This window comes from Anguilla rostrata, chromosome 13, assembly GCF_018555375.3.
Source record: "Anguilla rostrata isolate EN2019 chromosome 13, ASM1855537v3, whole genome shotgun sequence".
Lineage (NCBI taxonomy): Eukaryota > Metazoa > Chordata > Actinopteri > Anguilliformes > Anguillidae > Anguilla > Anguilla rostrata.
In genome coordinates, this window is record NC_057945.1 from 40,293,702 (window position 1) to 40,321,575 (window position 27,874).

The following is a 27,874-nucleotide window of genomic DNA, read 5'->3' on the forward strand; positions in this document are numbered from 1 at the left end:
TAAATGGCCTTGGAATTACCACTTTATTCAATATTGCAGAAAAATCCACACACATACATATATAAATATATATTTTTTTCTGTACAATATTTGAAATCTCTTTATAATCAAAACATGGTTTCAAAATAAAATCACAATAGTAATTTCCATTAATCATTTTCAGTTTAAAAAAACATCAGCATTTTCTTTTTTCACAGTAAAAAACAAATCAAAACAAAACAGAATAACAGTCACGTTGGCCATACATTGTTGCACCCGAGACGGGACAGCCACTCCACAACCCAATGATCCACATTTAAGGCAAGACCCCCCCCCCCCCCATCAGGAGAGCAGCGGCGCAAATCGAATAAATAGACGAGCTCCTCCAGGACGAGGGAAACGCCAGCCTGGGGCCCGGCCTGCGCTCAGCTACACCTGGCTGGCGATCTCCGAGTCCTCCTGCGTGAACCACTGCACCGGGGCTCCATCGGGGCCCCTCTGGAGGATCTGCCTGGGGCGGCCCTGCGGAAGAGAGGGAGGGAGAGAGAGAGAGAGATGGGACACGGTGAGAGACACCCTGGGGTCTGAGTTTAAAACTCTTCAGGTGTGCGTTTAGCCAGGGCATTAATGTGGCAATGTGGCACAGCAGAGCAGGAGAGGAGGAGTCGGGGGCCACTAAACCCAAAGCCTGCAGCCGGGGGCCGTTGCTCGGAGGTCACCTAGGGTGTCGTCTGAATGGGGGGCGGGGGGCACTAATCATGGGGTGGAAAGGAGAAAATTGAACACTTGTAATCAGTTGAGAATCATCCACCCCCGATTCAGATAGTTACATAAGCCCCCCCCCCCGCAGTCTTGCCTAGGGCAGGTTCATTTGATATTTCAAAGGCACAGCATGGCCTATGAACCCTTCACTCAGGAACCTTAAAGACATTTTTAAAGACAGGACAATGCCCTGGGCATTTAGGGGTGTTATGAAAATTCATCAGTAGTTTGTTTCGTGATCATCATTTAAAATGATGGAACTTTTCCTGGAAAATAAGTATTTGACAACAAACCCTATGGCAAGTGACTACGAGGAGTTTTCAAGCACACATTAAATCAATGCTTTGGCAACAAGGTGAGCTTTAAATATGGAAGGAGGAGGAGGCCGTGATGTATGCAACATGATGTATGGGGAATGCAGCCTCGCCCAGGGCTAAAGCATGTCACTCCTTTGATGTTGGCTGATTGACACTGGGTAAACACAGCTGTGGCCAATCACAGTGAGGGGAGGATAGATTAGCCGACACAGGGACCGCCCACTAACAGCACACGCTGTGAAAACAATCAGCGGTGGGAACCCACAAGGGAGAGGATGAAAGGACCGTCACTCAGCAGCCAGTCAGTGAAGCAGGACAGATTGGATTGGAAGTAACCACATGAGTGAGTGAGCGTGTGAGCTAGCGTGTGTGTGCGTGTGTGTGTGTGTGTATAGGGGGGGACAGATTTTGTATTTCGACACCTGTTGAAAATACTGGAGCCCGCACGAAAACATTTAGAAGCGGCCATGTTACCATCTGAAGAAGACACAGCTGCAGGAATGTGATTGGGGGGTAGTGGCTGAAGTTAAAAGCGACACAACATTTAAAAAAAAAAAAAAAAAAAAAACCACAAGTAGAGGAAGGTGAGGGCAGAACATTCTGGTGTGAAATCCCACAATAGCAGTGCAGCAGAGTGGTTAGGGTTAGGGTGAGGTTGCAAAATCGATTCCCTCGCAGGGTGTTGTCGATGTACACCCATGAGCCGGCTAGCGGACCTGAATTTTTGCCTGGACTGCAACAGTGGGGCCAGCCCTACAAACGCAAATGTCTGTGAGTGACTAACTGACTGACTAACTGAGTGAGGAAGTTACACCATTGGTCGGCCGGATCACGTGCGTTAGGTCCAGCCATATACTAGGTTTTAACCTGGTCTTGATTTGGTAAATATCCAGCGGTATAAATGGATTGCATGTACAAAAAGTTTTGAAGTGACTCAGGATAAGAGCATATGCTCAATGCTTACTTTACGGACTTTCACTGGGTCCACAGAACACACAGCTCCAGACAGGACCTGCTGGTGACCCAAAACTGAAGTCTCCAGGATGTTGGACTTATTTCCACTGAGAATTCAAAAAAGTTTAAGAAAGGGTAACAAAAAAAAATTATGTTTTAAATCTGCATTATTGAGCTTAATCTAGAACCGAAACCTTCAGATCAGTAAAGATGGTCATGGTGTTGTACATTTAGAGATAAAGACAGTGGTCTGTATCAGTCAACATTATTTTACTTTGCAACTGTCCATCAGTTACACTGAAAACTGAGCCGGTAGGCAAGTCCTTTGCAGTTGCACAACTGTGAGCATTTCTGTGACTATCACGGCCATCTGAAACACGAGCGCGTTCTGTTCTCTGTGCGCCCAGACATGCTCCCACTGTTCTGTGCGGTTCGTGGCTGAGGCAGAAGGAGCGCGTTTAAAATTAAGCCATTGTGTGAGCCACTGCACAAGTCAAGCCTTGAAAAGGAAGACATTTTACAGCCAACAGCAAAAAAGAGTCTCAGACACACCCAAGAGGTCAGTACTGTGGGTGGAGAGATTTCTGACTCACTCATTGCATTACATTACTCTTATCCAGAGCGACTTGCACAACTTCTACACACAGCACTTACACTGCATCCATTTATACAGCTGGATAAATACTGAAGCAGTGCAGGTTAAGTACCTTGCTCAAGGGGATCCAACCTGTGACCTTTTAAGTTGCAAGACCAGCTCCTTACCCACTGTACTACACTGCCGCCCAAACATGGCCGCCCCAACATGGCCGCCCGCCTCACTCTGGTGGCTTTGCGCTCAACTGAGAGGCAGCGGAATCTTCACGGGCAACTGTAGGGCAGCTGTAGGGTAGGGCAGCTGTAGGGCAGCCGTAGGGTAGGGCAGCTGTAGGGCAGCCGTAGGGTAGGGCAGCTGTAGGGCAGCTGAATCTCTCCTCAGATTTACTCAGAGGAGGTGGGGTTTGGGACGGCCGGGAGGGAGAGGCGGGTGTGTCACACTGTGACTCGCCGTGTTACAGAAAGAGAGAAACTCCCAATTCCCTTTTGTACCAGGGCTGCCTGACCCTGTCCCCGGAGAGCTACCATCCTGCAGGTTTTCATTTCAACCCTGATGTGGCACACCTGATTCTGCTAATTAGCAGCTCTGTGACTAGCTGCTGAATGAGGTGTGCTTTGTTAGAGCAGGAGTGGAAACCTACAGGATGGTAGATCTCCAGGTACAGGGTTAGGCAGGCCTGCTCTAGCTGTTGAATGAGGTGTGCTTTGTTAGGGTTGGAGTGAAAACCTACAGGAAGGTAGATCTCCAGGGACAGGGTTGGGCAGCCCTGCTTTACACACTCAGGCTCCACAGTCAGCACACAGAGTCCTATCAACACCACATCAACATGACCTCTGTGTGTGTGTGTGTGTGTGTGTGTGTGTGTGTGTGTGTGTGTGAGTGTGTGTGTGTGTGTGTGAGTGTGTGTGTGTGTGTGTGTGTGTGTGTGAGTGTGTGTGTGTGTGTGTGTGTGTGTGAGAGAGTGTGTGTGTGTGTGTGTGTGTGTGTGTGTGTGTGTAAAGCTGGTGACTGACACACCACCAGGCGAGAATGAAACAACATTTCATTACATTCTGGCAGTAAGCAGATGCTCTTATCCAGTGCGGGTTAACACAGCTCATATTTTAACCTACAGGCCATCAAACACGGCTCTACATTTCACTGAAGCAATTCAGGTACAATATCAGTGGCCCAGCAGGGAAGCAAACTAGCCGTCTCAAAATCGCAAGCCCTAGTCCCCTAACCGTCACGCTAACACCGCCACCCTTCTGGCTCGTTTGCTCTGTCACAGGGGACGAATGTGATTTCAACAGGAAGACACAAAGCTAGGATAATGGATGCCTGTTCCAAAAAAAAAAATACTGGCTAATAAATGTAGCCGCTGACCTTTTTTTTTTTTTTAAGCCTGTCAACACATCCATTGTTGCTGAGGCGGCACCAGCAGGAGGGGGAATGTAGCCACTTGGCCTAAGTCTCCCACAGGTCCTGGTTTATGGTCACATGACCTGGTTACAGTCACATGACCCTGCTTTTTTCAGAGCTCTCTCTCTCACACTCACGAGCCAATAAACCCTGGAATGCTGCAGTGCATCTCTGGCCACAGACCCCACAGTCAGGCACCATTACCAGCAGCGCATACCCGAGAGTCACATGGTATTAATGCCACAGCCGTTCGTCAGCTACGCAGTTTCTGCTTTCCAGCTTTGCTTTAGATTCGGTATGTGTAGCCTATGTTATATTTTTAAAATATTTATGTGAATAGGGACTGATACACAGAGTATTTAACAAATAGACTGATGTTATATATCATAACATTGACAGCACAAGGAAATTCACAATGTTTGTCCCTAGAAGGGCTTTTGTTACAAATGTATACACACACACACACAATATTACAATGCAATAATCATCAACACAAAACATTATCAGCATAAAGATGCTGGTGTCATTGCTACATATGTATAATATTTACATAAATGAATTATTTTTACATAGATTAATGTCATTAATCTATGCTGACAGATGACTACTTCAAAGGCATTTATGGATTTAATGACTTTAACTGCCAAGCAAATTTTTGGCATGAATGCGCCACACAATATTCTTCCACAACATTTGAAGGAAAACAACGAATAGGTGAATAAATTAATAGAGACTTCCGTGTAAACTGGGGTTTCCGCTTCAGCAGCAACCATCAGAACCTCTGTGGTTTGGTTTGATGACTACTGAACGACTCATACTGCGGTTCAAAGTCTCTCAACTCCCCCACCCAAAAAACAAAAATGCCCCATGTGGTTAGCGATCATAAATTACGCATTATGACACAATCGCTCGAATGACGTTCTGTCACTCCATGATGCGGTCTGCAGAAGTGCATGCTGGATCCTGTCCACTGAGGAAGCAAAGCGCTGGAAACCCAGATATGCCTCCTGATACTGTGTGTACACAGCCTCGCCGTCAGATAACACACCAGCATAAAAACGCCACGGCCTCCAGGGAGTTTCCAAACATCCCAGCTTTCCTAAAGACACAATGATCCGGACAGCCCTGCGATTACCCTCGACAGCGAACACAAAGGACCGACAATGCTAACGCCTGACGCGCTCCAAAACATCGACCCGGCTGCGCCCCCTCAGTTCTGAAAGGACTGCTGGGCACGTGCGTTTCTGTTTTATCGTGAACCTGTCAGTTCCAGGTGATTCATATGCAGCGAGTCTCCAGGTGTGATGGATCCTGGGATAAGGCCAGACGCCCTCTGAGATCCCTAAAAAGGACGTGCGTTCGCTGGTTCAGGCTCGTAAAAAGGCTCAGAAGATACATCGCTATTCAGACCAAGTCTTGAACCGTTCACTGCATAGCGAGGATACGCAAGAGCAACTTTCACAGCTTATGTTTTGCCTGTCGTGAGTGCATCTCACCCAGGACTCAAACACAGGTAAAGCTGCTAAACCACTAAGCCACACATGCACCGCCACACCTGTACACCTGGGCGTGCTGGCTTACTGCACATAATATAATGACGAGAGCAGGCCATTCAGCCCAACCAACAATGCCTGCCACTTTACTGCCACTGAAGCCTACCTAGCGCGCGGTTTACCTGTGAAACTGGAGAGCATCTGGCACCGTATCAAGCCTGGTCTTGAAAACCGCCAGTGTTTCCTGCCTCTACTACATGATCTGGCAAGCTATTCCACACAGTGACAACTCCCCGTGTGAAAAAGTACTGCCTAACGTCTGTGCGGAATTTACCTTTCTCTACTCTGTCTGAACCATACTGCCCGAAACCATGGAAACCAACTGAAAAGAAGACGCAGGTGTGCTTCGCTCCAGATACCTCTGGGACCTCGGAACTACCCACAATCCCCTGCCCTAAAAGAGCACCCCACCCAATAAAACTCTCCACCATTTTTTAAATATTGTTTTGTAACAATAAAACAGTCTGCATCCTTCCCCTCAGGCATAACTGCGGCAAGTCAAAAATAGGCATCAAATTGCAAACACTGTTATGGCGGCATTTTAAAGAACCTTTATGTCCAGAACAAAAATAAACCCACCAGACAGCAGTTTTGTGTGCAGTTTATACTTCAACATCAGCTCTGGGCACAGGCTTTGGGTTTAAAATGTCTATGACTGGGTTTGTCCAAAACGTAATCGAAAATTGAATTTCAAATACTTTGTGCCTAACACAAGAAAACACACCTCAGTATTCACACTCACGTGAAAATTCTGTTAATTTTCCATTTTTTAATCTTTTGTTCTCATTCAAGGGCTCCTTACACATTAGTACTCTCACTCGTTGTAGGATACGTCACACAGCACGTTTGTGACGCAACGAAGATGGGAGAGTAAAATGAAAAATGGTTGTCAGAGAGGAAAATCACAGATCAGTTTATTTTATGTTGTTAATATAATGAGCAGGTTTTGTTTACCTGTTCCTGGTACCTGTGCGGCGGTTGCTGCTGCGGTTGGCGATGTTGCCGGGGGGGATGGGCGAGGGGAGATTCCCGCTCCTGGACGCTCCGCACGCGGACCGCGCCCTGACGATCGAGCGACCGGGGCCGCGGTGGCGCCCCCTGCTGGCCGCGCTGCTGCCAGGACTTCAGCCCATCGGACACCGGATCGCACGGAAGACCCCTGCCCTGGGGGTGAGGGGGGTGCTCTCTAAGGGAGGGGGCTCGGGACAGCCGAATGTGGGGGGGCAGGGCCCTGAGCATTGGCCGTTGGGGTGCTTCCTCGTACCAGTGCTCATATCGGCCCGGGGGGCCAGCGGGGCCGGAGGGTGGTGGAGGGCCCAAGTACAGTCTTCTGATGTCCATCTCGGGAGGGTACCCCCTGTTGTCCTCAATGTACCCCCCGTAAAAACTGGGGCTGGACTGGTGCATGGGGTTCTTGTAGAAGGTGCCAGTGTAGGTCAGGGGCCCCCCATGGGGCCTATCGTACGGGAGGGCTCTGCTGTGGGGCCCATCGTAAGGGAGGGGCCCGCCATGGGGGCCAGTGTAGGCTCTGCTGTGGGGCCCATCGTAGGGGAGGGGTCCTCCATGGGGGCCAGTGTAGGCTCTGCTGTGGGGCCCATCGTAGGGAAGGGGCCCTCCATGGGGGCCAGTGTAGGCTCTGCTGTGGGGCCCATCGTAGGGCAGGGGCCCACCGTGGGGCCCATCGTAGGGCAGGGGCCCACCGTGGGGCCCATCGTAGGGCAGGGCTCTGCTGTGGGGCCCATCATAGGGCAGGGGCCCACCGTGGGGCCCATTGTAGGGAAGGGCTCTGCTGTGGGGCCCATCGTAGGGCCGGGGCCCACTGTGGGACCCATCGTTGGGCCCATCGTAGGGAAGGGCTCTGCTGTGGGGCCCATCGTAGGGCCGGGGCCCACTGTGGGGCCCATCGTTGGGCCGGGGCCCACTGTGGGGCCCATCGTTGGGGTACCCGTACTGGGGCAGCCGCGGGTCGGTCAGCTCCACGGGGAAGTCGCAGCAGGGAGAGCTGGCGTAGGAGGGAGCCGAGTGTTCAGAGCAGCTGTCCTCCGAGCTGGACGGGTACAGCATACCTCCCAGCCCCACCTGCAGGGGGCCACGTTCCCCCGGCGCCTCCCCAAATTCCACGATCCGTCTCCTCGCCAGCCGCGACCGTCCCCGGGGCTGACCGGACTCATGGGACAGCTCTCTGCTGGGCAGCCTGCCGGAAGAAACGTCACATTTTCATTTCATTAAGCGTTACTAAGAGATGAGCCTTAAATCATTTAATACAGATTACCCAGCGTTACACAAGTCTGAGTGTTTTGTGCTGTATGACTCAACTGAAATTACATTCAGCGTTGCAAAATGTAATGAAGCATTTAGCCGTTGTGATTTCAACCAAATCTGCATACGCTAAGCTAGTTAGCTAGCTAGTAAGCTGTAGCGGAAGAGGAGCTATAAAGGCATAAAGGTTGCTAAATTTAAGAGAGGAGCTAATATTAAAGACAAATATTCTAACTTTCAACCAAAAACAATGTCCATCAAAGCTAAATTAATTAATCTGTGAATATGATAAGGGAAAAGACTGGGAGAACTGTGGATTTTAGTTATTTAAACAACATTTTGTCCGCGAGGTCAGAGGTCAGATCCTGCAGGCAGCAAAGACTCTAGAAAGAGGAGGTGACATCGACAGGCTGCTATAAAAGAAGGAAACCTGCAGGATTTCTACCCTTCAGAGCTGAATACAAATCCTCGAATGAAGAATACAAATAATGTAACGATTCATCAGCTGAGAAAGGTGCTGCAGAAAGACTGGTAATTCAATCCCCCTGAACTGGTGGAACCTCAGTTGCCTAGTTACCAGTAGTTTAAGGATTTCAAAACACTTTAACAGTTTAGTGCCAACCTGACTTTGTAAAACCACTAATGTTTTTGCTACCTCAACTGTAAGCTGATTCTATCCAAGGATGTGTTTATCTGAAAAATTCAACTGATACTGCAGCTTTTTCCTTTTAGATTAAAAAATATATATTTATTTAGATATTTCATAACCTCTGGACAAAAGCCACAGCAGGAGTCAGTGTCAAGAACACCAAAAACTGCTGCTGTGCATGAGGGCTAGTGGGTAACGCTGGTAACCATGGCAACGCCGACCTGAAAGACTGCGATTGCTGCCGGCGTAGCTGCAGCTCCGGGGTACAGGGGGCGCTGTGGGACTGGGCGTGGCGTAGCTCCAGGCCCTTGATTGGAGTCAAGTGCAACGGGTGGGCGGAGCTTCCGAACGGGGAGTCCACTGGGGTCGACGCGGGGGTGGACATCGGGGTGACCGTGGGGGTGACCGTGGGGGTGACCGTGGGGGTCACCATCGGGCTGCTAAACATGGAGGGAAAAAACGATACGGAAACATGAGGAAGAGGAGGGGAGGTTGAGAGGAAGACCAGAGGGATGTCAGCTTGAGAGAATGTGACCCAGGATGTACTTCCACACGACGGGAACTTGTGTGCATTTAAGTACTTTACGCTCAGATTCATGTTCCTGCTTCTAGTTTTCCACACAACGTACGAGACCCAAGATTTTTTTAGGATAAGACTCTTCAAAAATTCCACTTTGAGTCTGCATTTGAAAACAAAGATGATGAAGCTATACACCTCATCCAGCTAAACACCCCTAGGCACCCCGTGTATCAAGAATTAAAAATAGTTGGATGAGCTGCTTACAATACAGGGGTTTTGCTTTAGCAGGTCAATAAAATTACCAAGAAAAAAATAGCCAGACAACAAGCCAAAACTCTGAACTGTAATCTTGCATTTTGGGTGCCATGTCCAAAGGAGTGGGACGGATTTGTTCCACTAGAGAGAATGTTGAAACAGCCCACGTGTTCAATCCTAAGGAATCAACAGTCCGGGACAGGAAAAAAAAAACATTTTATCCTTCTATATCTTCTGTGAAATCAGAAGGTGTAACGCAACACCCAGCATAATGAAACCACTTCAAGGAACTCGCTCATCCCAAACCTGTTTGTTGCTCATTTCTGATGGCAAAGCTGGCATTAGACTCAAATAATTGTGGTTTTCAGTCTTTTTCACACACACACCCACACACACACACAGGCTCACACAGACACACACACACACACACAGACACACACGCACATACACACACACACACACACAGGGGCCACACACACACACACACACACACACACAGGGACACACCCACCCACACACACACACACACACACACACAGGCCCACACAGACACACACATGCACATACACATACACACAGGCCCACACAGACACACACATGCACATACACATACACACAGGGGCACACCTACACACATACACACACACAGGGGCACACACACACACAGGCGCGCGCACACACACACACACAGGGACACACCCACCCACACACACACACCTGGTTTTGTCGCAGTGCCGGATCCTGATTTACACGTTATCACACTGGGAGGGGGAACGGCAGCGTTTACCTGGTGTGGCTGCTGCAGGCCGAGCGGCTCTTCTTCTTTGGTTTCTGGTAGGGCTGGTCCAGACTGGACTCGGTCCACGGAGAGTTCTGGATGGGGGGCTTGTCGTAATCCAGGCTGGGGCTGTGACAGGGCGTCAGCTCCTCCAGGACCTGTAGGGGGGGGTACCATGGGGCGTGCAGGAGGCGCGGGGGGGACCCTGGAGCAGGTTGGAGGGGGTCAGGCACCGGAGAGGCCTCCAGGCTTCGGTCTGAACCCTGGCTCGGCACCTCTTCTGAAAAGAGGAAAGAGGTCACTCCTCACGATTCGCAACCCTTTTCACCTTCTACCCGAGAAAACCAGGGACCGAGAAATGGAGAGCGAGCAGAATCTTTATGTTTTTATTTGAACAGCCCACTAGCCTTCATGCACAGTGAATGTAATGTAATATAAAGTAATGTAGCATAATGTAGTGTAATGTAATATAATTTCATCTAATATGATGTAATGTACTTGTAGCATTCGGTCCAGCGCTGAACCATATTGGCTGCGCCGGCTGGTGGAGAGAGCACACACACCTGCTGCTTTAACTAATCAGCCCAGGTGCTTAACGGTGTGTTCCTCTCCCCAGTTCAGGGCCGAGACCAGGAGCTCACAGTGCGTTTTGATTTTCGTTTCATTTAGTTTCAGTTTTGTTTATCTGAGAACATAACACTAAGAATGAAACTGGTCAACTGAAAAAGTTGGCCAGCGCATCCCAGCAGCATGCTGAAAAGCAGTCCTGGGTTCTACTTTCTTTTGTCTTATTTGTTTCAGTTTATTGTTTCCGATGGGAACCCGTAATGTAATGTACTATAAGGTAATGTAATCTAAAATTATGTAATGTAATGTAGTGTAACGTAATGCAAACCAATATGATCTAATGTAATGTAGTGTAATGTAATGTAATCCAATATGATATAATCTACTGTAGTGCAGTGTAATGTAATGTAGTGTAATTAATGTAATGCAGTGTAATGTAATATAATGTAGTGTAGTGTAATTAATGTAATGTAGTGTAATGCAGTGTAATGTAATGTAGTGTAATGTAATGCAGTGTATTGTAATGTAATGTAATGTAATGTAGTGTAATTAATGTAATGCAGTGTAATGTAATGTAGTGTAGTGTAATGTAATGTGTAAGCATCTCTCACCTATCCTCAGTGAGTTGACAGAGGTGTATCTGAAGTGCCAGATTGAACAAGACCAGACTCTCATCCTCACGCGAGCCTTCAATTCCTCAACTTATTAATGATTCAGTATTTAGCTAACAACGCTGATTCACAATTGAAAACAAAAACGAGTTAGTAAACGCAGCAGGGCTGTAACAATTTGCAATTTCGATTCACAAATATGACACTGTCGTCGTACCCTTGAACAAGGTACTCAACCTGAATTGCTTCAGGAAACATCCAGCCGCATAAATGGACACTGTACCAAGTTATGATAACGTTGTAATAATAATGTTATTTAATAATGACATAAAATTCAGTTTAACAGTTTAATGTGGAACCCAACGTGAGCAACGTGGCACAGTCTTGAGTGACGTGACCAGCCAAAAATTTCTCTCCCCAGAAACCCGCCCTCGCATTGTTCCGAGCATCACGCAGGAAGTGACCTCACCCGGGAGCCTATCGGGGCGGGGCGGGCGGGGCGGGCGGGGCGAGCCGCGCCCCAGGCGGAGCCGGAGCTGGAAGGCGGCCTCCTGCAGCTCCTGCAGCTTCCGCTGCGCGCCCTGGCACTGCTGCAGCCGGCTGCGCCTCACCGCCCGGCTCAGGTGTTCCTCATGGCACAGTCTGCGGGCCGCCTCGTAAATCTGCAGCTGCAGCGCCAGCTCCGCCTCCAGGGGGCCCAGTTCCGGGTGCTACGGGGGGGACGGGGGGGGACAGGGGGGGAACGAGAACAGGCCCAGGTGAGACCCAGCTGAACTCCATCCTGTTATGAGCTTAAGCAAATGCTACTTCCTCGTAAAAAACGCCCCGAAGAGAACACGAAACAGCGATGACTCAGCAGAGCCGGCTTTGTGACATAAGCGGCAGGCTCACGTGTGTCTTTTTAAACGTGTTATTACTGCAGTCAGTGCAGCAGAAACCCTGCCCAGCTTCCAACACGGACTGAAGACTCCCTTCTTCAGATCGCACCACGGCTCCCCTGACCCCCTTTATCTCTCTTTATCTCTCTTTCTCTGGATTTCCTTATATCCCTTATATTCATACATAGCTATAGTTGCGTAAAGATTATCTGTCAATGGTGCTTTCTTTAGTCACAATACGCATTACTGTTTATGAGATTAATATTGATTATTAATGGGCCTCTGTGCCTTCTTATTGACAGAGAATATTTGTATTCCTGAGATGAACACTTTTCTCCACTACTGTGCGTCGCTCCGGATAAGAGCGTCTGACTGGTGTTTGTAATGTAAAGCAATGTAATGCAATGTTTCCCACAGTCTGTTGTCCGTGTCCGAGTCCAGTCTGGAGAGCTCAGCCCCCTCGCCCCTGCTCCCCGGGTGGGAGCCCCCGTACCTCTCCGCCCTGCAGAATGCTCTCCTCATCCAGCCGGAAGGCGGTCCCGACTCGCCGACGGATGACTGGCGGCTTCTCGCCGGGCAACAGGGGGTAGTCCGAGGACAAATGCCCGGTCAGCTCCTGCGAGAGAGACGGAGAGCCGCGTCAATCAAACAGGCCCAACGCAGCGGAGTTAGGACGCAGAGCATGATGGGGGTTCACGAAGGTGGGCAGATCAATGCCCTCTCTGTGAGTGACAGGGACTACACTGTTCCTCCTCACGCATCACACCACACGAGCACTGCTAGTCCCTGCGGAATCGAGTAATAGCTTCCATTTAAACGTAACAATCGCAAACTTTTCAATATGCCAGAGTACGCCAGCTGTGTGCATCCGCACGAAGCCTCAGCCACAGCACGGCGGGATTCTGGGGCGCGGGGTCAGCGCGGTTTTAAAACATCGCTTCAGCGTGTTGACGCAGCACCCGAGAATACTGGCATGCTCTGTTTGAGACTTTGCCTGGATTTACAGCCTGGATTTTCAGCAGCAAGTAGTTTCGATGAAACCATGCACATCAAGGTCTGTGGATGTTTCTGCGAGTAACCGTGGCATTATATTTGAAAAGGGATGTTGCTGTCTTTCCTTTTTTAATAAATTTTTGGTGCTTTGAGCCACCACAAAAACTGTTGAGGTGTGTTGCATCAGGGTGAGCAACAGTGGATATCCAGTAAACTTGTGAGATTTCAACGAAACTATCCGGATGAGTGGAAATATACCTTAATTTCACTTTCGGGTGAACTGCCCCAGTTCACATATTTATTATAATGCTCTGCCAGTAAATAGAAGCTTGGAAAGGCACTTCCTCCTGTTTTCGGGGAATTTCCATTGTACTTTCCAGCATCGAACAAGCCAATACAGTAACACCATTTGGTGACTTTCCCACAACAGATCAACACCAATCCCAGCATTTACAGATGACTATAAGATTAACTTCCCCTCCCTGCGCGCCGCCCCCCCCCCCCCCAAACGAAACGGTTACATCTAGCATCTCTTACTAACTCTACAGGGCACATCGTAACAAGTCAGGACACGGCCATTACTCACAGGTATCCTGCTTGCGCAATCCTACTGTTCCCCCCCCCCCCCCTTTCACAACAGGTAGGAATGTCTTCACCTGCCCTTCACACATTCATTTACCAACACATCACCTCCTGCAGCATCCACAGCACCACTAACCCTCACAAGTTAGCAATGAGAGCTCTGCCTCTACCAGATTTATCATGGCTGCTTAATTGTGTACAACAACATTAGGTTATGTAACCTTCGTTTGCAGAAGACACGCTCCCGCCTTTCTGTGTAGATGCATCACAGGTAAATGAACGCAAAATGGATTGCATTTATATAGCGCTTTAATCCAAAGCGCTTTACAATTGATGCCTCTCATTCACCCATTCACACACACACACACACACACTCACACACCAACGGTGAAAGGCTGCCATGCAAGGTACCAATCAGCTCGTTGGGAGCAATTAGGGGTTAGGTGTCTTGCTCAGGGACACTTCGACGCGCCCAGGGCGGGGGATCGAACCGGCAACCCTCCGACTGCCAGACAACCGCTCTTACCTCCTGAGCTATGTCGCCCCCCCAAAAGGACAGGCAGAGACGACGCTAACTCTAAGGCTCAGGCCCGGGCCTCGGCTGCAGAAGCCCCCGAACGGCCTCATTCCTGCACACCTGGACAAGCCTCGGCACGATCGCGTCGGTGTGAAAATGCGATCAGGTTCAGTGATCTGATATTTCGCTCCCCGGCGAGGCTGAGTTGTTACCCAAGAACTGAAGCCCCTGTGCTGCCAACTGATGATGAGTGATGATAAACGACTTTGCCAGAAGAACAACATTTTTTGTCAGACAGGAGCAAAGTTTTTGCCCGGAGGGAGGCGAGGGGGGGGGGGATGAGCAATCTGGGTGTAAGATGTGGAAAAAATGCTGTGTGTTCTGAGGGCTCTCTGTGGAACACTTCCAAACCTGGGAGAATGGATGGGGTGGGGGGGGGGTATGGGTGTAGGTGGGGATATGGGGGGGTATGGGTTGGGTATGGGTGTAGGTGGGGATATGGGGGGGTATGGGTTGGGTATGGGTGTAGGTGGGGATATGGGGGGGGTATGGGTTGGGTATGGGTGTAGGTGGGGATATGGGGGGGGTATGGGTTGGGTATGGGTGTAGGTGGGGATATGGGGGGTATGGGTTGGGTATGGGTGTAGGTGGGGATATGGGGGGGTATGGGTTGGGTATGGGTGTAGTTGGGGATATGGGTTTAGGGGTACATAGGCGTAGGGGCATGTGTGGGTCAGGTGTAGGTGTAGGCCAGTGGTGTCAAACTCGTGCCATGGAGGGCCGTGTGTATGCAGGTTTTCATTCCAACCAATTAATGCTGCCTTAATTGAGTCCAATTACTCATTCAGCCATATGCGTTTAACTGCATTGAAGCACAGAATATAAGAAAATTTTTATTTAGACAATGCGGGTCACCATAGACGTCGGGTCACCATTGTGCACAAACCTGCATCCCTAATTCAGCAAATAATTTAACTAATTATATAATCAAGATCTGAGGCTGGAATGAAAACCTGCATACACACGGCCCTCCATGGCACGAGTTTGACACCACTGGTGTAGGCGCATGTGTAGGCTGGGTGCAGGTCAGCTGTAGGTGAGGTTTAGGTGTAGGTGCATGTGTAGGTGTAGGTGTAGGTGTAGGTGCAGGTGCAGGTCAGCTGTAGGTGAGGTTTAGGTGCACATGTAGGTGTAGCTGCAGGTGTAGGCTGGGTATAGGTGCAGGTGCAGGTCAGGTGTAGGTGTAGGTGTAGGTGCATGTGTAGGTGTGGGTGTAGGTGTAGTTGCAGGTATAGGTGCAGGTGCAGGTGTAGGTCAGGTGCAGGTGTGGGACTCACAGCCTCTCGGATGCACAGGTGCTTCAGCTCCCTCAGGCACTCCCCCAGGCGGTCCTGCAGGGCCTGCTGCCGCAGCCTGGCGGCCTGGCTCCGCCCACTCACGTCCTTCAGGGGCGAGGAGGGGCTGTCCGGGCCTGCGGACACCAGCAAGGACCAATCACCGCTACTGTCGCCATCACGGTAACACACAGAATCTCGCCCAGACCAGGCCAGGGTAACACACACCCAGACCAGGCCAAGCCAGGGTAACACACACCCAGACCAGGCCAAGCCAGGCCAGGCCAGGCCAGAGTAAAGCATGGCCAGACCAGGCCAAGCCAGGCCAGGCCAGACCAGGGTCGCACACACCCAGACCAGGCCAGGCCAGGGTAACACATACCCAGACAAGGCCAGGGTAACACACCCAGACCAGGCCAGGGTAACGCACCCAGACCAGGCCAGGCCAGGGTAACACACACCCAGACGAGGCCAGGCCAGGCCAGGGTAACACACCCAGACCAGGCCAGGGTAAAGCACAGCCAGGCCAGGCCACGCTCACAGGCATTCTTCTAACAGCAAAGGTTTGCTGAAATTTAAACCAAATTCTCTCAATACTTTCAAATAAATAACTAGAACAGGAATGCAGTCAGATCTACCTCCACAACAAGTGCCAGAACACCAAAGGCAGCTCATTACAGATACCATCGTACATCTGTGAATCACTTGATTTTTAATGACAATTAGATTTTTCACTGCTTTTGGTAATTTCCCAAACGTATTGGGGAAATAAGGTTTTGATATTTCCGTCCTAAATTTTGTGAGCGTGTGTGTAACTGTGTGGGTGTAACTCTGTGCGACATCACAAAGAAAATCGAAATAAATATTAAAAAACGCAGTTTTTAAAAAAAGGTCTGCAGTTCTGAGGGGTGCAGTCGGGTGACTCGCGTGACTGAGTAGCCTGTGGACTCCACAGGCACTTCGGTCTGAACGTGTTCAGGCCTGATCAGTCACCCCAGGTCTCGCTCAGGCCTGCAGCCGCCAGTCCGCTCCATCACCTGATCCTGCGCGCACGCACCGCTGAGCCAGCGGGAGTCCCTGACCGACTCTGGCCTTTGTTTCCTGCTTTTTTTTGTTTATGTGCCTCAGAACGCACAGGCGTTCCCGACGCGCTGCTACCATAACAGCGCCGGGGTTCACCCCGAGGTCCGGTCACGACCGCGGGCGGGACTGGGGCTGCGCCACATGCCCCAGAGGCACCGCAGGTGAGTAAACACAGGTAAACACAGGTAAACACAGGCGCCGACACCCTCAGTGCCATCGGAGGTGCCGCTCGAGACAAAGAGGAAGCTTTTTTTTTTTTTTACGAGCGGTAACCGCTGCCGGAAAAGACGACAACAATAAGAGAAAAGGCAGCGGCTCGGCGGTGTTAATCCGCTCATTGTGAGAGAGACGCGGGGAACTGAGCTGAGTGACGTGCGGCGGTGGGGAATGTCGCCCGACTCTCCCGGCGAGGTTAATCACACCGCCCCGCCCGCCCTTCTCACCCCGCGCGCGAGAGTCACAGCCTCAGCTAAAACAAAAGCTCACTTTCTTTCTTCTGTCTCTCTCTCTTTCTTGCAGCGGCGGATCTAGTTTCTTTCGGTTGCTCCGGAAGGCGAGTGACACCCTGGGTGGATTACCGCGCATGCAAATAAAAGACCACCCAGTTCTACGCAAAACCTGCGCTCTGGGGACACAGACGCGGAGCCCGACGACATATTTTAATAAGAGGAGACAGGCGGCCGTCCCAAAGACTGTGCTTAAGCAAAGAGCGCGACCGTCCCAGTTAAGCTCTGGAGGCATGAGGCGAAGACCCGGCCCGTCCCAGTTAAGCTCTGGAGGCATGAGGCGAAGACCCGGGCCCGTCTGGCACAGTCCCCGTCCCGGGTGAGCCCACAGAAGACACTGGGCGTAGTCACAGGCCACATGACTGACCGACGTGCAGCTCGGCATGCTGGGAATTCTATGCACGCCGTCCCTGAGAGCTGAAAATGTCTCAGCATGCTGTCCCATTACTGATGACTATCCATGAAGGGGGGGAGCGGAGGGGGCGGGTCAGGACCAAGACACAGACCACTCACAGGTAACGCACAGATTCGGGGGGGAGGGGAGAGAGCACAGGGCCTCACTTTAGCCCGGGGGGGGGGGGTCCTCAGTCTTACCCAGACAGGGGTGCATGGGTGCAGGCTTTCATTCCAAACAGAGTGACACACCTGATTAATCACTAGAGCCCATGCTAAGGGCCTTGGCTAGTACAGTACATTAGTTTGGCAGACGCTTTTATCCAAAGCGACGTACGATAGGTATCAGGTGCGTACCTGCTTGGGTGGAACGAAGGCCGCCTGCACCCACACCAGCCCTCACAGGGGAAGATGGAGGACACCCCAAGATGGAGGACACCCCTGTCTTAGCCACCTTTTAAAGCACTCGGTGTCTAACAGGCCAAAGGCCCTGAGCACCCAACAGACTGCCAACTCACCACACTGCAGGATGATGCCGCTGTCAGTGTCGCTGATCTCCTCCTTACAGTCCATGCTGAGGTTTGGGTGGGGGGGGGGGGGGGTCGGTCTTCTTCTGCAGGTGGATATGGGGGGAGGGGGGTGGAATCACCTTGTTTCACGACTCCCTGTAAACAAAAACACAGCTTAGAGCGTCCAAAGTGTTTCTCTGAAATAAAGCACTCAATTAGTTCTTCTAGAGAGTTCTTACATCAGCAGAAGCTTAACATTACTATAATAGTTACATGTAGCAATGTAAATTTGTATATAAAAATAAATTTAAAAATGAGACCAAAAAAGTGTTGTCTAGACAGACAGCACACTTGTAGATGGCTTTTTGTTCATCTATGACAGGTAGTACAGGTAGTACACCCTCATAAACACTTAATACCTCCAAGCATTTTGCAAAGAAAAAAAAAAGTGATTTAAAGGGTGTTGTAAAAATGAATTTGCCGTGAGTTTAAAGGTTTCTGACACACTTTCAGCGGCAGGTTTACTACGACAGCCTGAACGCGCTTAAGCCTGAGCATGAAGTGTCAATCATCAGGAATCCCGATGCAGTCCTGGGAATCTTACACCACAGGAAGTGGGCGTGGCTTACAGGTCACTCAGGCCTGTGACCAATAGCTCAGCTGGGCCAAAGTTGAAGCCATTTCACTGCTTCCTCTCCAGACCCAAGGCAAACCCCCCCCCCCCCCCTTCTCTCCAGCTAACCTCAGGGTGCTTTTGAACAGGCCACAGTAGCTACAGTCACCCCCCCCCCTTCCGGCCCCCTCCCCCAATTCAAATGCAGGTGAGCGTGTCCCCAAAGGGCAGCTGAGTGTTTGTGCGTTTTTGTCGTGTCAGCTCTGAGTCAAGGCCGCGGCACACGGAAGTGCACAGGTACGGACGGAACATTCCAGAGATGCAGCCCAGAGACACGGCGGTCTGAAGCTACGTTAGACATGGGTACTGGGTATCAGGCAGTCAGCCAGAAAGAGCCAGCGGGAGATCCGCCACCTTCCGATCAGGGAAGGAAGGCATTCAGGCATTTGCTCTCCATTCCATTTCAGGTCGAATGAACAGCAGATAGAGAAAATTTGTTTTTGTCAATACACCTTGAAACAAACTAAAGCCTAAGTCACTCAACAGGTTAAAAAAAAAACAGCAAACTGTTTAATCACAGTCATAGCAGAGTGTTTCTGAATGATGGCTGAGCAGACATCAACTAATATTTTTGTTCAAAAAAAGTTTGATCCTGATACATAAAGAGACTTGAAAATAATCTGAGGAAAGCCTGCTCAAAAGCTTTAATGTACTGAGCTCAAATTATATACAAACTAGATGCTGGGTTCAATCCAATCAATGTGTTCAATGTAATAAATAGAGATGAGAAATTACCTTAAGACGGCATTACTATTATTTTAATGATCACAAGTAACAGGCTTTCTGAGTGCATGATTTCACGGAGAGTCCAGCAACACAGTAACTGATCTGTGGTTCGGTCCCTTTGAACAATTGAACCCTTATCCCAGTTATCATCTGTGCACCACTGCGATGCGACGAGCCATGACATCATCTTAGAGACCACCACCCAGACCAAAACACAACAGGAGATAATGTCCAAATAACCGTGACACACGCGTGGTAGATGCGCTGGCCTAACTGTCTGTCTAGAACGCTTCCCGTCTCGAGAAAGGTTTGTGTCGCATTCGTCATTTCAGGTGAATAAGCCTGAATTAATCACAATGGCTGTAAAAAAAAAAATGACGAGAGAAATTAGGCGCGCGGAGACGGACGGACTTCACTCCGCTTATTTTTCACTCAGTCTTCCCCGTCATCGCATGCCTGGTTTTACATGAAAATAACGCTAAGCTCGGGTTTAAAAATTGCCCGCTGCATAGCCTATATGCTATACGAATGTGGATTAATTGTATCTAGTAAGACACGAAAATGTACTTTAAAATTAGCCATTATTTATCAAATCGTACGCGTGAAATGACACGAACTATGCTAAATCCACACCTGGATAGGAGTTCACTGGTTCTGATCAAATCTACTAAACCATGAAGTCTGACTGGGACAAGTGAAGGAAACTCATGATTCGAAATAAATTCTGTTGCGTCCGTTTCAACTACAGGGAGAAACATGTACCACTAAAGCGTTTGTACATATTTGTGCAAATCAAGCATTGCAAACTGAGGAACCACGCGTCGATATAGTGATTATAAATATAATACGCGAGATACCATTTTCATCATAATTCCCAATTCCCGACGACTTTTCCGGTCTTTCGAAAAGTGGACACGCGCACACACGAAGCAGATTAACATGTATTATATTTTAGGCTATATGTATAAATAAAGGAGGAATGTAAAGACATAGTAAAAAACAACAAAAAGCCAATACGGTTGTCATCCAATGGTTTCTAGTCATAAAATGCGAACTGCACACTGACAAAACGGAGGAAACGCACTGAAACGACGTGTGCACACACTGCTTTCATTCAACCGAAGCACAGCGCGCAAAAGCTAATATTTCAGCGTGACTCCAAGTTTAATCGTAATATTTTTAAAGGACACTTACATGATAAAGCAACACTTAATGCTGACAGAACCTCTGAATGCAATCGTCTCTCCAACTGTGTCCTCCGACACGCAGCTACGCAGTGGAGCTACCTCCGCCGTTCGTAAGGTAGAGGTGAGATAAGCAGGCTCGCTCGTAAAAGGGGCGCGTGCAAGGAGGCGCTTACGCCTCAGTACTTTACAGCAAGGACAGCAGCGAGATTCTGTATAGGGAACCTTTCTCCTAAACACAGTTCCGTAAAAGCAGGTAAACACTTACCCAGTATCTTTATATTGTTTTACAGTTTTTTAATCGAGGGAAAATGCCCGGTTATTTAAAGGCAACTTCGCTCAAAATGCAGGAGCATGCGGACATTTACCATTAGCAACCCTGTGAGTAAAATGCACAAGTACGCACGTTAATATCAGGCGGGCAAGATGCCTTTTGTATTTTTCGGAAGTGTCACTTCTGCTACACTACCTGACTGGTTTATAGAACAATTGTTTTATAGTCAAATGAATGGCTTCTGGACTATTCCAAAGCAGTGTCCCACACGAGCGCAGAACAAAATCCAAATTGTCCAATAAAATTAAATTTTTTTGCACGCAGCGTTGGTACTGACAGAGCTGGGATATTCCACCGGGAGAATTTAGCGAATTCTCTACATCTTTAAAACATCCATGGCCAGATTCGAATACCATGCACATTAAAAGGAAAAATGTCGGAAAACAGATGTCGGCGGGACTGTCCGGGCAAAGCGCACCAATTCGCCCCCCACCTGCTCCTCGTCCACATGGCTCGCATACAGGCCACACCCCCCCCAAATCAGCGCAGTCCTCGAGCCAAGGAATGGCAGCTGTGCAAGTTCCGCAAGCGCTCATCCCAAGCCGGGGTGCACGAGACCACGTCGCAAATAACTGAGAGAGAGCGCGCGCCTGAGAAAGCAGCCTTGCACGTCTGCTCTGATTTCACAACCACTCTGAGAAATGCGCCTCTTAAAAGACATTTGCCTGCTATTTATATATAACTTAGACGGTTGACAGTTGTGGCAAAAAAGAAAACTATATCGCATGTCTGACCAGTGGTTTGAAGCGAAGCCATTTGGCTGGGATGTGCGGTTCATTCGGCAGTTAGTGGATGTGGGCCAGGGGTAGGGTGGAAGAAAGGGATTTAGAGGGATTATGATGACGATGATGATGATGATGATGAAACAACAACAGTAATAATATTAATAATACCCCTACTTTCCATGATCAGAAATACGTAAACGTTGACTCCATTTTCAAACTGAAGAGGATATTTCAAAACAAAAGAAGACTTTTCCAAAGGGAGTCATTAACACGTAGTCAAACCCCATCATCACATGGAACGAGGTAACAGGGAAAGGCGCCACTGCTTAAAGAAATGAAATAAGGAGAAGAGAGTGCGACGGGCGACTGACTTTTGCCCACACCAAACAGAAAGATTTAAAAGCCAACTGCCATATGCGTTATTTCTCAAACTGTCTCAACTTAATAAAGGCACAGCTCGGCCTCACACAGGAAGACGGGACTCATTCCCGAGCAGAAATAGCAATGTTTCCGTTTCCCTTGTTGTAAGAAGCCTGTCGTCAGTTTGGGTTTTTGTTTTTCTACCATTACCGGAACAAACCCGCGTTGTAGTTAACGGCTTTTATTTTGGCCGTGAAGACACCGTTTTGGTTTCTTATGCAAACAGAAATGTACGCATGTACCGCAGGTGAAGTGAAAGGCATTAAATAATAAAAGACTTACCTCTGGTTAGCTTCACTGCTATCACATGGCCGCTTTGCTGTGAGCTGAATATAAAAACTCTTATTCACATCCTGAGCTCAATTATACCTTTTAGACACTAGAGTCTTTAAAAAAAACCACACTCTAAATTCTTCAAACTCATTTCAAAACATTGGTCGCGCGTCTTCCGGTTTATTTGACTGATGCTTCCCACTGGGTTTTTTATAGCCAGTAACCGCCTTTAAGCCACGAGCCTGTTCTATTCCCCTCTATTATGATGGTCTAAAATAGACACTTGGGAATTTCTGCTTCCAGGATGTTTAAAAACTTTGCCACCAGTTTATCCTTACACAAAGTTAAGTCTCTCGTTAAGACCACCCGTGAACCATGAGGTTATGATCTCAAAAAAATCACAACCTCATGGTAACCTTCCATCAAATTCAAATATAAACGGTCATTACATAATCATTATGATTTTTTTTTTTTTTTTACAAAAGCCTGCATTTTGACAAATGATGAGGCAGCATGGCCATGATTACAGTTATAGGAACCAGGTCTTCAGGTCAGTTCCATTCATTCATCCTGTCTCATAGGACCTAGAAATAGCCCCCAATCTCTGGAGGAAAGAGACACCCAAAATACCCAAAACACAACATGACTGCACTGCAGTGAGGACACTAACATGGAAAATATCATTTTCAAAAAGGAAAAGAAATACTCAAGTCAAGTTAACCTTTACATTTTTAATGTATCATTTTCGCCAGTCAGACTCACAAGCAAAGCAATACAGAAACTAATACTCTCGGCTTAATCATAAGATTTTGCAACACGAGTAAAAAAAAATTTTCCTGCATAAGTTGATAGTTGTGCTCATCCACTTCTTCCATGAAGGCGGAAACCTAGTGGCAGTTTGGATTTGTGCTATAATGTCAGTGAGGTACTAGGCAATATGGCCGGTCAAACATTGATTATTAATACCAGCCGATGAATTTCTGGATCACGAACCTTCCAATGACAGCCCAAACCAGACGGGCCGCCTAATTGTAACGCCTAAATGGGAGAGCAGCCCATATTCAGTGTACATCCCCCAGGATCCACGGGATTAGCAAAGAGAGGAATTCTTGCTCGTGTCATCACTGAGGCTTTTGATAACAGCCGAATCGCCCCAAAGCCCTTCACCCTGAGTAGGCTGGGCGTGTCTGTGTGTGATCATAACGGACGGCTGGTCCTGCAATGGGCCGTTATTTCGGCTCTCTGAGCGCTGATGCCGCTCTTGGCGTGGTAGCTGACCCAAAGGGGGGTCCCATATGAGCTCCACCTCTGCTCCCTCAACAAAAAAAAAAAAAAAGCCCCACGAGGGACGAGGGCCTGGAGGGCACCTAAAAATCTTGCTCCGGGTCAGGGTCAGTACACATCCAGTGTATTCCCAGCAAAACTCCCACCTGGTGGAGACACACACACACACACACACACACACACCACAGACACACACACACACACAGAGACACACACACACACACACACACACACACACACACACACACACACACTGTGCACAGCTTGGAGCAGTTCCTGCCCTCTAAAACTGGAATGGTTTAATCAACCCTAATCCTACCTTTAAGTAAAAAAAAAAAAAAAACAGATCAACAGGTCACTGCTTGGGGGCAAAAAGAATCTACCCAGACAAAGAGGAAGGTGGGAGGAGGTCCAAGCAGTACTGGGGGGGGGGGGTCACAGGCCAATCTCTCAGGGAGGGGGTCCTCCTTTGGCCAAAGGCATACAGAGCCCATCTAGCACACAGCAGTCCCAGCACACTGACTGGACATCGCACGCGGAGGCAAGCAGGAAGCTCTGTGGTCCTCCAGGGCAGACCTGCTCTCATCTCCCAATTCCCACGTGAGCTCCCATTACCTCCGCGGCTCCATCGTTAGCCGTAATTACCCCAATTGCCCCTGCGTTAAAGGAATGTACCAGTAGCTGGCGGTTTTGGAGAGGTCTCAGATCCCCCTGGGGGCAGGACGGCTCTTCTGCCTCAGCATTCCCCTCTGACTTCCTCTCGCATACCTAAAGCTGGCCGCTCGCTCGCGAGACACGGGCTTAAGAGGAAATGCTTTTCAAATGAGCCAGATGAGCCAGATCGCGGATCGGAGAGTCCTCTGATGTGTCTGCTCCTGGACGTTCCCCCCGCGCCACCACCCTATCCCATGAGCCCGCAGGGCTGGGATCTCCCGGAATGCATCTCAGCGGCTGCGCTGCGGCTGAGCTTTCAACCGCTGCCTTCCTGTGGATCCACGGTGGAACAGGATGAGGATGACACACGAAACAGCGCCCGAACGGGACATCCTGCTACTTAGCACTCCAAGTGAAACCCTGTATTTTTGATAAAACTTCACATAAGGCCCAGTACCAGAATCTGGTGAGCTGCCAAAATCCAACATGTGGACAGTCACCCACACTGCACTGAAGTAGGTGGGGGGGCAATCACCCACACTGCACTGAAGTAGGCCGGGGGGACAATCACCCACACTGCACTGAAGTAGGCCGGGGCATCACACACTGCTGAAGGCGGGGACAATCACCCACACTGCACTGAAGTAGGTGGGGGGGCAATCACCCACACTGCACTGGGGGACTGGGATAATTCTGCTATCAGAGTATAAGTTTGCTATCACTGAGATGGTAAGGTGAAGGTAAAATACAATAACTATACTCAAGACCCTTTCAAAAGCACCTATTATTTATTATCGTACAGTTCATGTCCAAATCCTTCAGAAAGCACTCATCATTGTACAGTTCATGTTAATTGCTCAATTTACTTTTGTACAGCAGTGTAGGGCAGTGACTGCATGCACATTACCAACAATTAAGAGACCAATGCACAAATGAATGAATAAGTTCACAATAAACTCCCCTCGGATATTTTTCAGGTACCCCTATAGAACCAGAGGTCTAGAAGAAGAGCTTCAATAAAGCATTACTCTACTGCTTGACTATGCAAGAAACATCTGTTAAACACAGAGGGAGATTAAGTCAGTTTTCCATTCATAAATACATAAGACACAGGCTGTGTCTTCAAGGAAAAGAAGCCCAGGGGATTTTTAGTGTCTACGTGTGTCTTATGATATCAGCAGCAAAACCTTTGGTTGACCATCTGACCAAACAGTTCAACAAGCAAATTACTGGACCAAGATCTGAACTCCAGGAAGCCTACACCCATTCCTCTCCAAAAATGCCTTTTCCTACCAACTTTTTTACAAATGATGGACAACAACTATGGGCTATTCTCTGAGAAAGAGTCCTTAGCTGAACACTGAGGCTCACATCTAACTGGAAAAGAGTGAACATGGCTTTGAGTTTAGGGAACATGTCTTTGAACGGTAAACTCCACCTGGTTAAAACTCCCACTAAACGATCACCATTAATGGACTCGTGCACTGAAAAAGAGAACGAGCTCATTCATAAGTACTAGTCAAATATATTTCATGGTGTTCTCCTCTATCGGTCATGAGAATTTGAGAAGATAACATTAGATTGACATAAATTTACCAAGATAACATCTTGCATTGCTACATTTGCAAAGGACTAAGAGCTTAATTAAAAACCAGTCTGGCAGTTATTTAAATTAACTTTTGATAATTAATTTTAGAACGAGTTCTGTCATGCCCAGATTGAATAACGGCAGCAAAATTGTTGTCCAAGTACTAGTACAATCCAGAAAAAGAATGAACAAATACTACAATTAACGATTAGTTTTTATAACGCTGTAACACTAAACACCAATTTATCTGAAGCAGGGCAAACGTCTCCTGCGTTATTCCTAAATGTGTGTGTATTTTTATTTTATTTTAACTGACTCCTGTACAGACTGTTCAAATCAGGGTTAGACACAGGACAAGGGATTTTTCAGGTTCCACCAATTCCAATAAGGAGAGAGGCTTCCGTCCCACACGTTGTTATTATACTCTCTGCGTATGTCTCTGCGGGCAAACCACGTCCTGACAAACTCACCCAACCCCCGTTTGGTTACACTTGCGGCAACGCTGGAGTAGCATATTCCAGGCTATTCAAAAAGCAGCCACAATTCGCACTTCTGCAGAACTGTTAACTCTACAGAAGACGTGGGGACAGTTAAACGGCGGGGAACCCATCGACGCTTAATGCTCCCAAATGACAAATGGTTCGCCGGTCTTAACGAGCAGTTCCTCAGATCGTACTCTGATCGTTTTACACTGCTAAATAATACCTGAAAACAGTGTTTTTTTTTTTGTTGTTTTTGTTTTTTTAATTGCGCAGCATGCGTTTAGTAAGCGGCAATCAATATATTAATATGGAAATTATCATATTGGTATGACATTATTAACCTATATGATGTGGTCAGGTTAGCCTTCTAAGAACACGCTGACTTCTCAGGGGTTTTTAGACTAGTCACAGTAAAATGCGCTTACGCCGGTCTTTTAAGAGCTCCAACGACGCTATCACCAGGCAGGGTGCTCTCTAGTTAACCGGTTTATGTGAAATACGTAATTTAGGTTTGTTAGCTCATTAGCTTGGCCACATTCTCACAACAGTACGATATTTGGAGTAGCAGGTAAAACAGTTTTAGCCAAATACAAAATATTTGGGTATCTTTCTTTGATGTTTTAAGACTAATGTTACATTCCATGAATGAGCAAAGTTCGATGAAAATGAAATATGCCATCTAGCTAACTAGCTATCCAGTTGGCTATATTCTCTTGATTAATGTTGTCCTGTAACGCCACTATCTGGCTAACCTACCGTATTTTTCTGGGAAATAGTATGAGTTAGGCGTTTCCTTACCTTTTTTCCGTATTGCTTCGATGTGGGAACGATATAAGAATATCAACTGAACTTTCCGTAAGTCCTCACTTGAGCACCAGCAAACCGCCAGACATCCACGTTTTCCATTCGGGTCATTTCGAATGTTTTGGAATTGGGACCTTCGTCCAAAGACTGTACCATTCTGCCAACCTCGGAGGGGAGTTCAGTCACGGTTTGATTTTTCATTTCAAGATTCCATTTAATTAAATACCATTTTTTTCAACGAAAGTGTTGATATTTGGTCGTGATTAAATACCCAAAGCCCAATATAACTGTTTGGATCCGACAGGTGCCAGGGATTCGAGTATATCAAAGGGAAACGTAACTATAGACTTAGTTTTTAAACGTAGGCCTACCCGCTATCATATCCCACCGTCTAGCTTTTAGTGCGACGCTACCACCCAAAACTTATTTCAGCCTTTGTATTTGTTCCATCGAGCGGCTGGGTGCTTAGTGATCTACGTACTATAGGCTTGCTGACAATGTTTGCAGAACAGTGAATTTACGATGAACGTGACGATTGATGTTCCGCGGAAGTGATGAAATGTGTTCATGTGCGAAGAGACATTTGAACTTTTATCATTTGAACCTTTTTAATTTTCAGTCGCTATAAATTGGCTCGCGGCGGCGAGCACCTCTTCACACTCTTGTTAAAGATGACCAAAGAAGGCTTAAAAGGTATAAAATAAACAATGGACAAAATTAGATATGCTGTAT

The 27,874-nt window shown here is 48.2% G+C and overlaps 1 protein-coding gene across 1 annotated transcript; it reads right to left on the bottom strand.

Moving 5' to 3' along the window:
- inavab (innate immunity activator b) lies at positions 1–27,665 on the bottom strand. The gene is made up of 10 exons (XM_064304118.1): positions 27,137–27,665; positions 18,005–18,151; positions 15,508–15,641; positions 12,572–12,694; positions 11,636–11,910; positions 11,201–11,229; positions 10,032–10,323; positions 8,691–8,909; positions 6,516–7,755; positions 1–501 (listed from the first exon to the last, which is right to left on the bottom strand). Exons 2-10 carry the CDS (start codon positions 18,057–18,059, stop codon positions 409–411), a joined length of 2,460 nt encoding a protein of 819 aa, XP_064160188.1. The 5' UTR covers positions 18,060–18,151; positions 27,137–27,665; the 3' UTR covers positions 1–408.
- Positions 27,666–27,874: the final 209 nt, after the last annotated feature.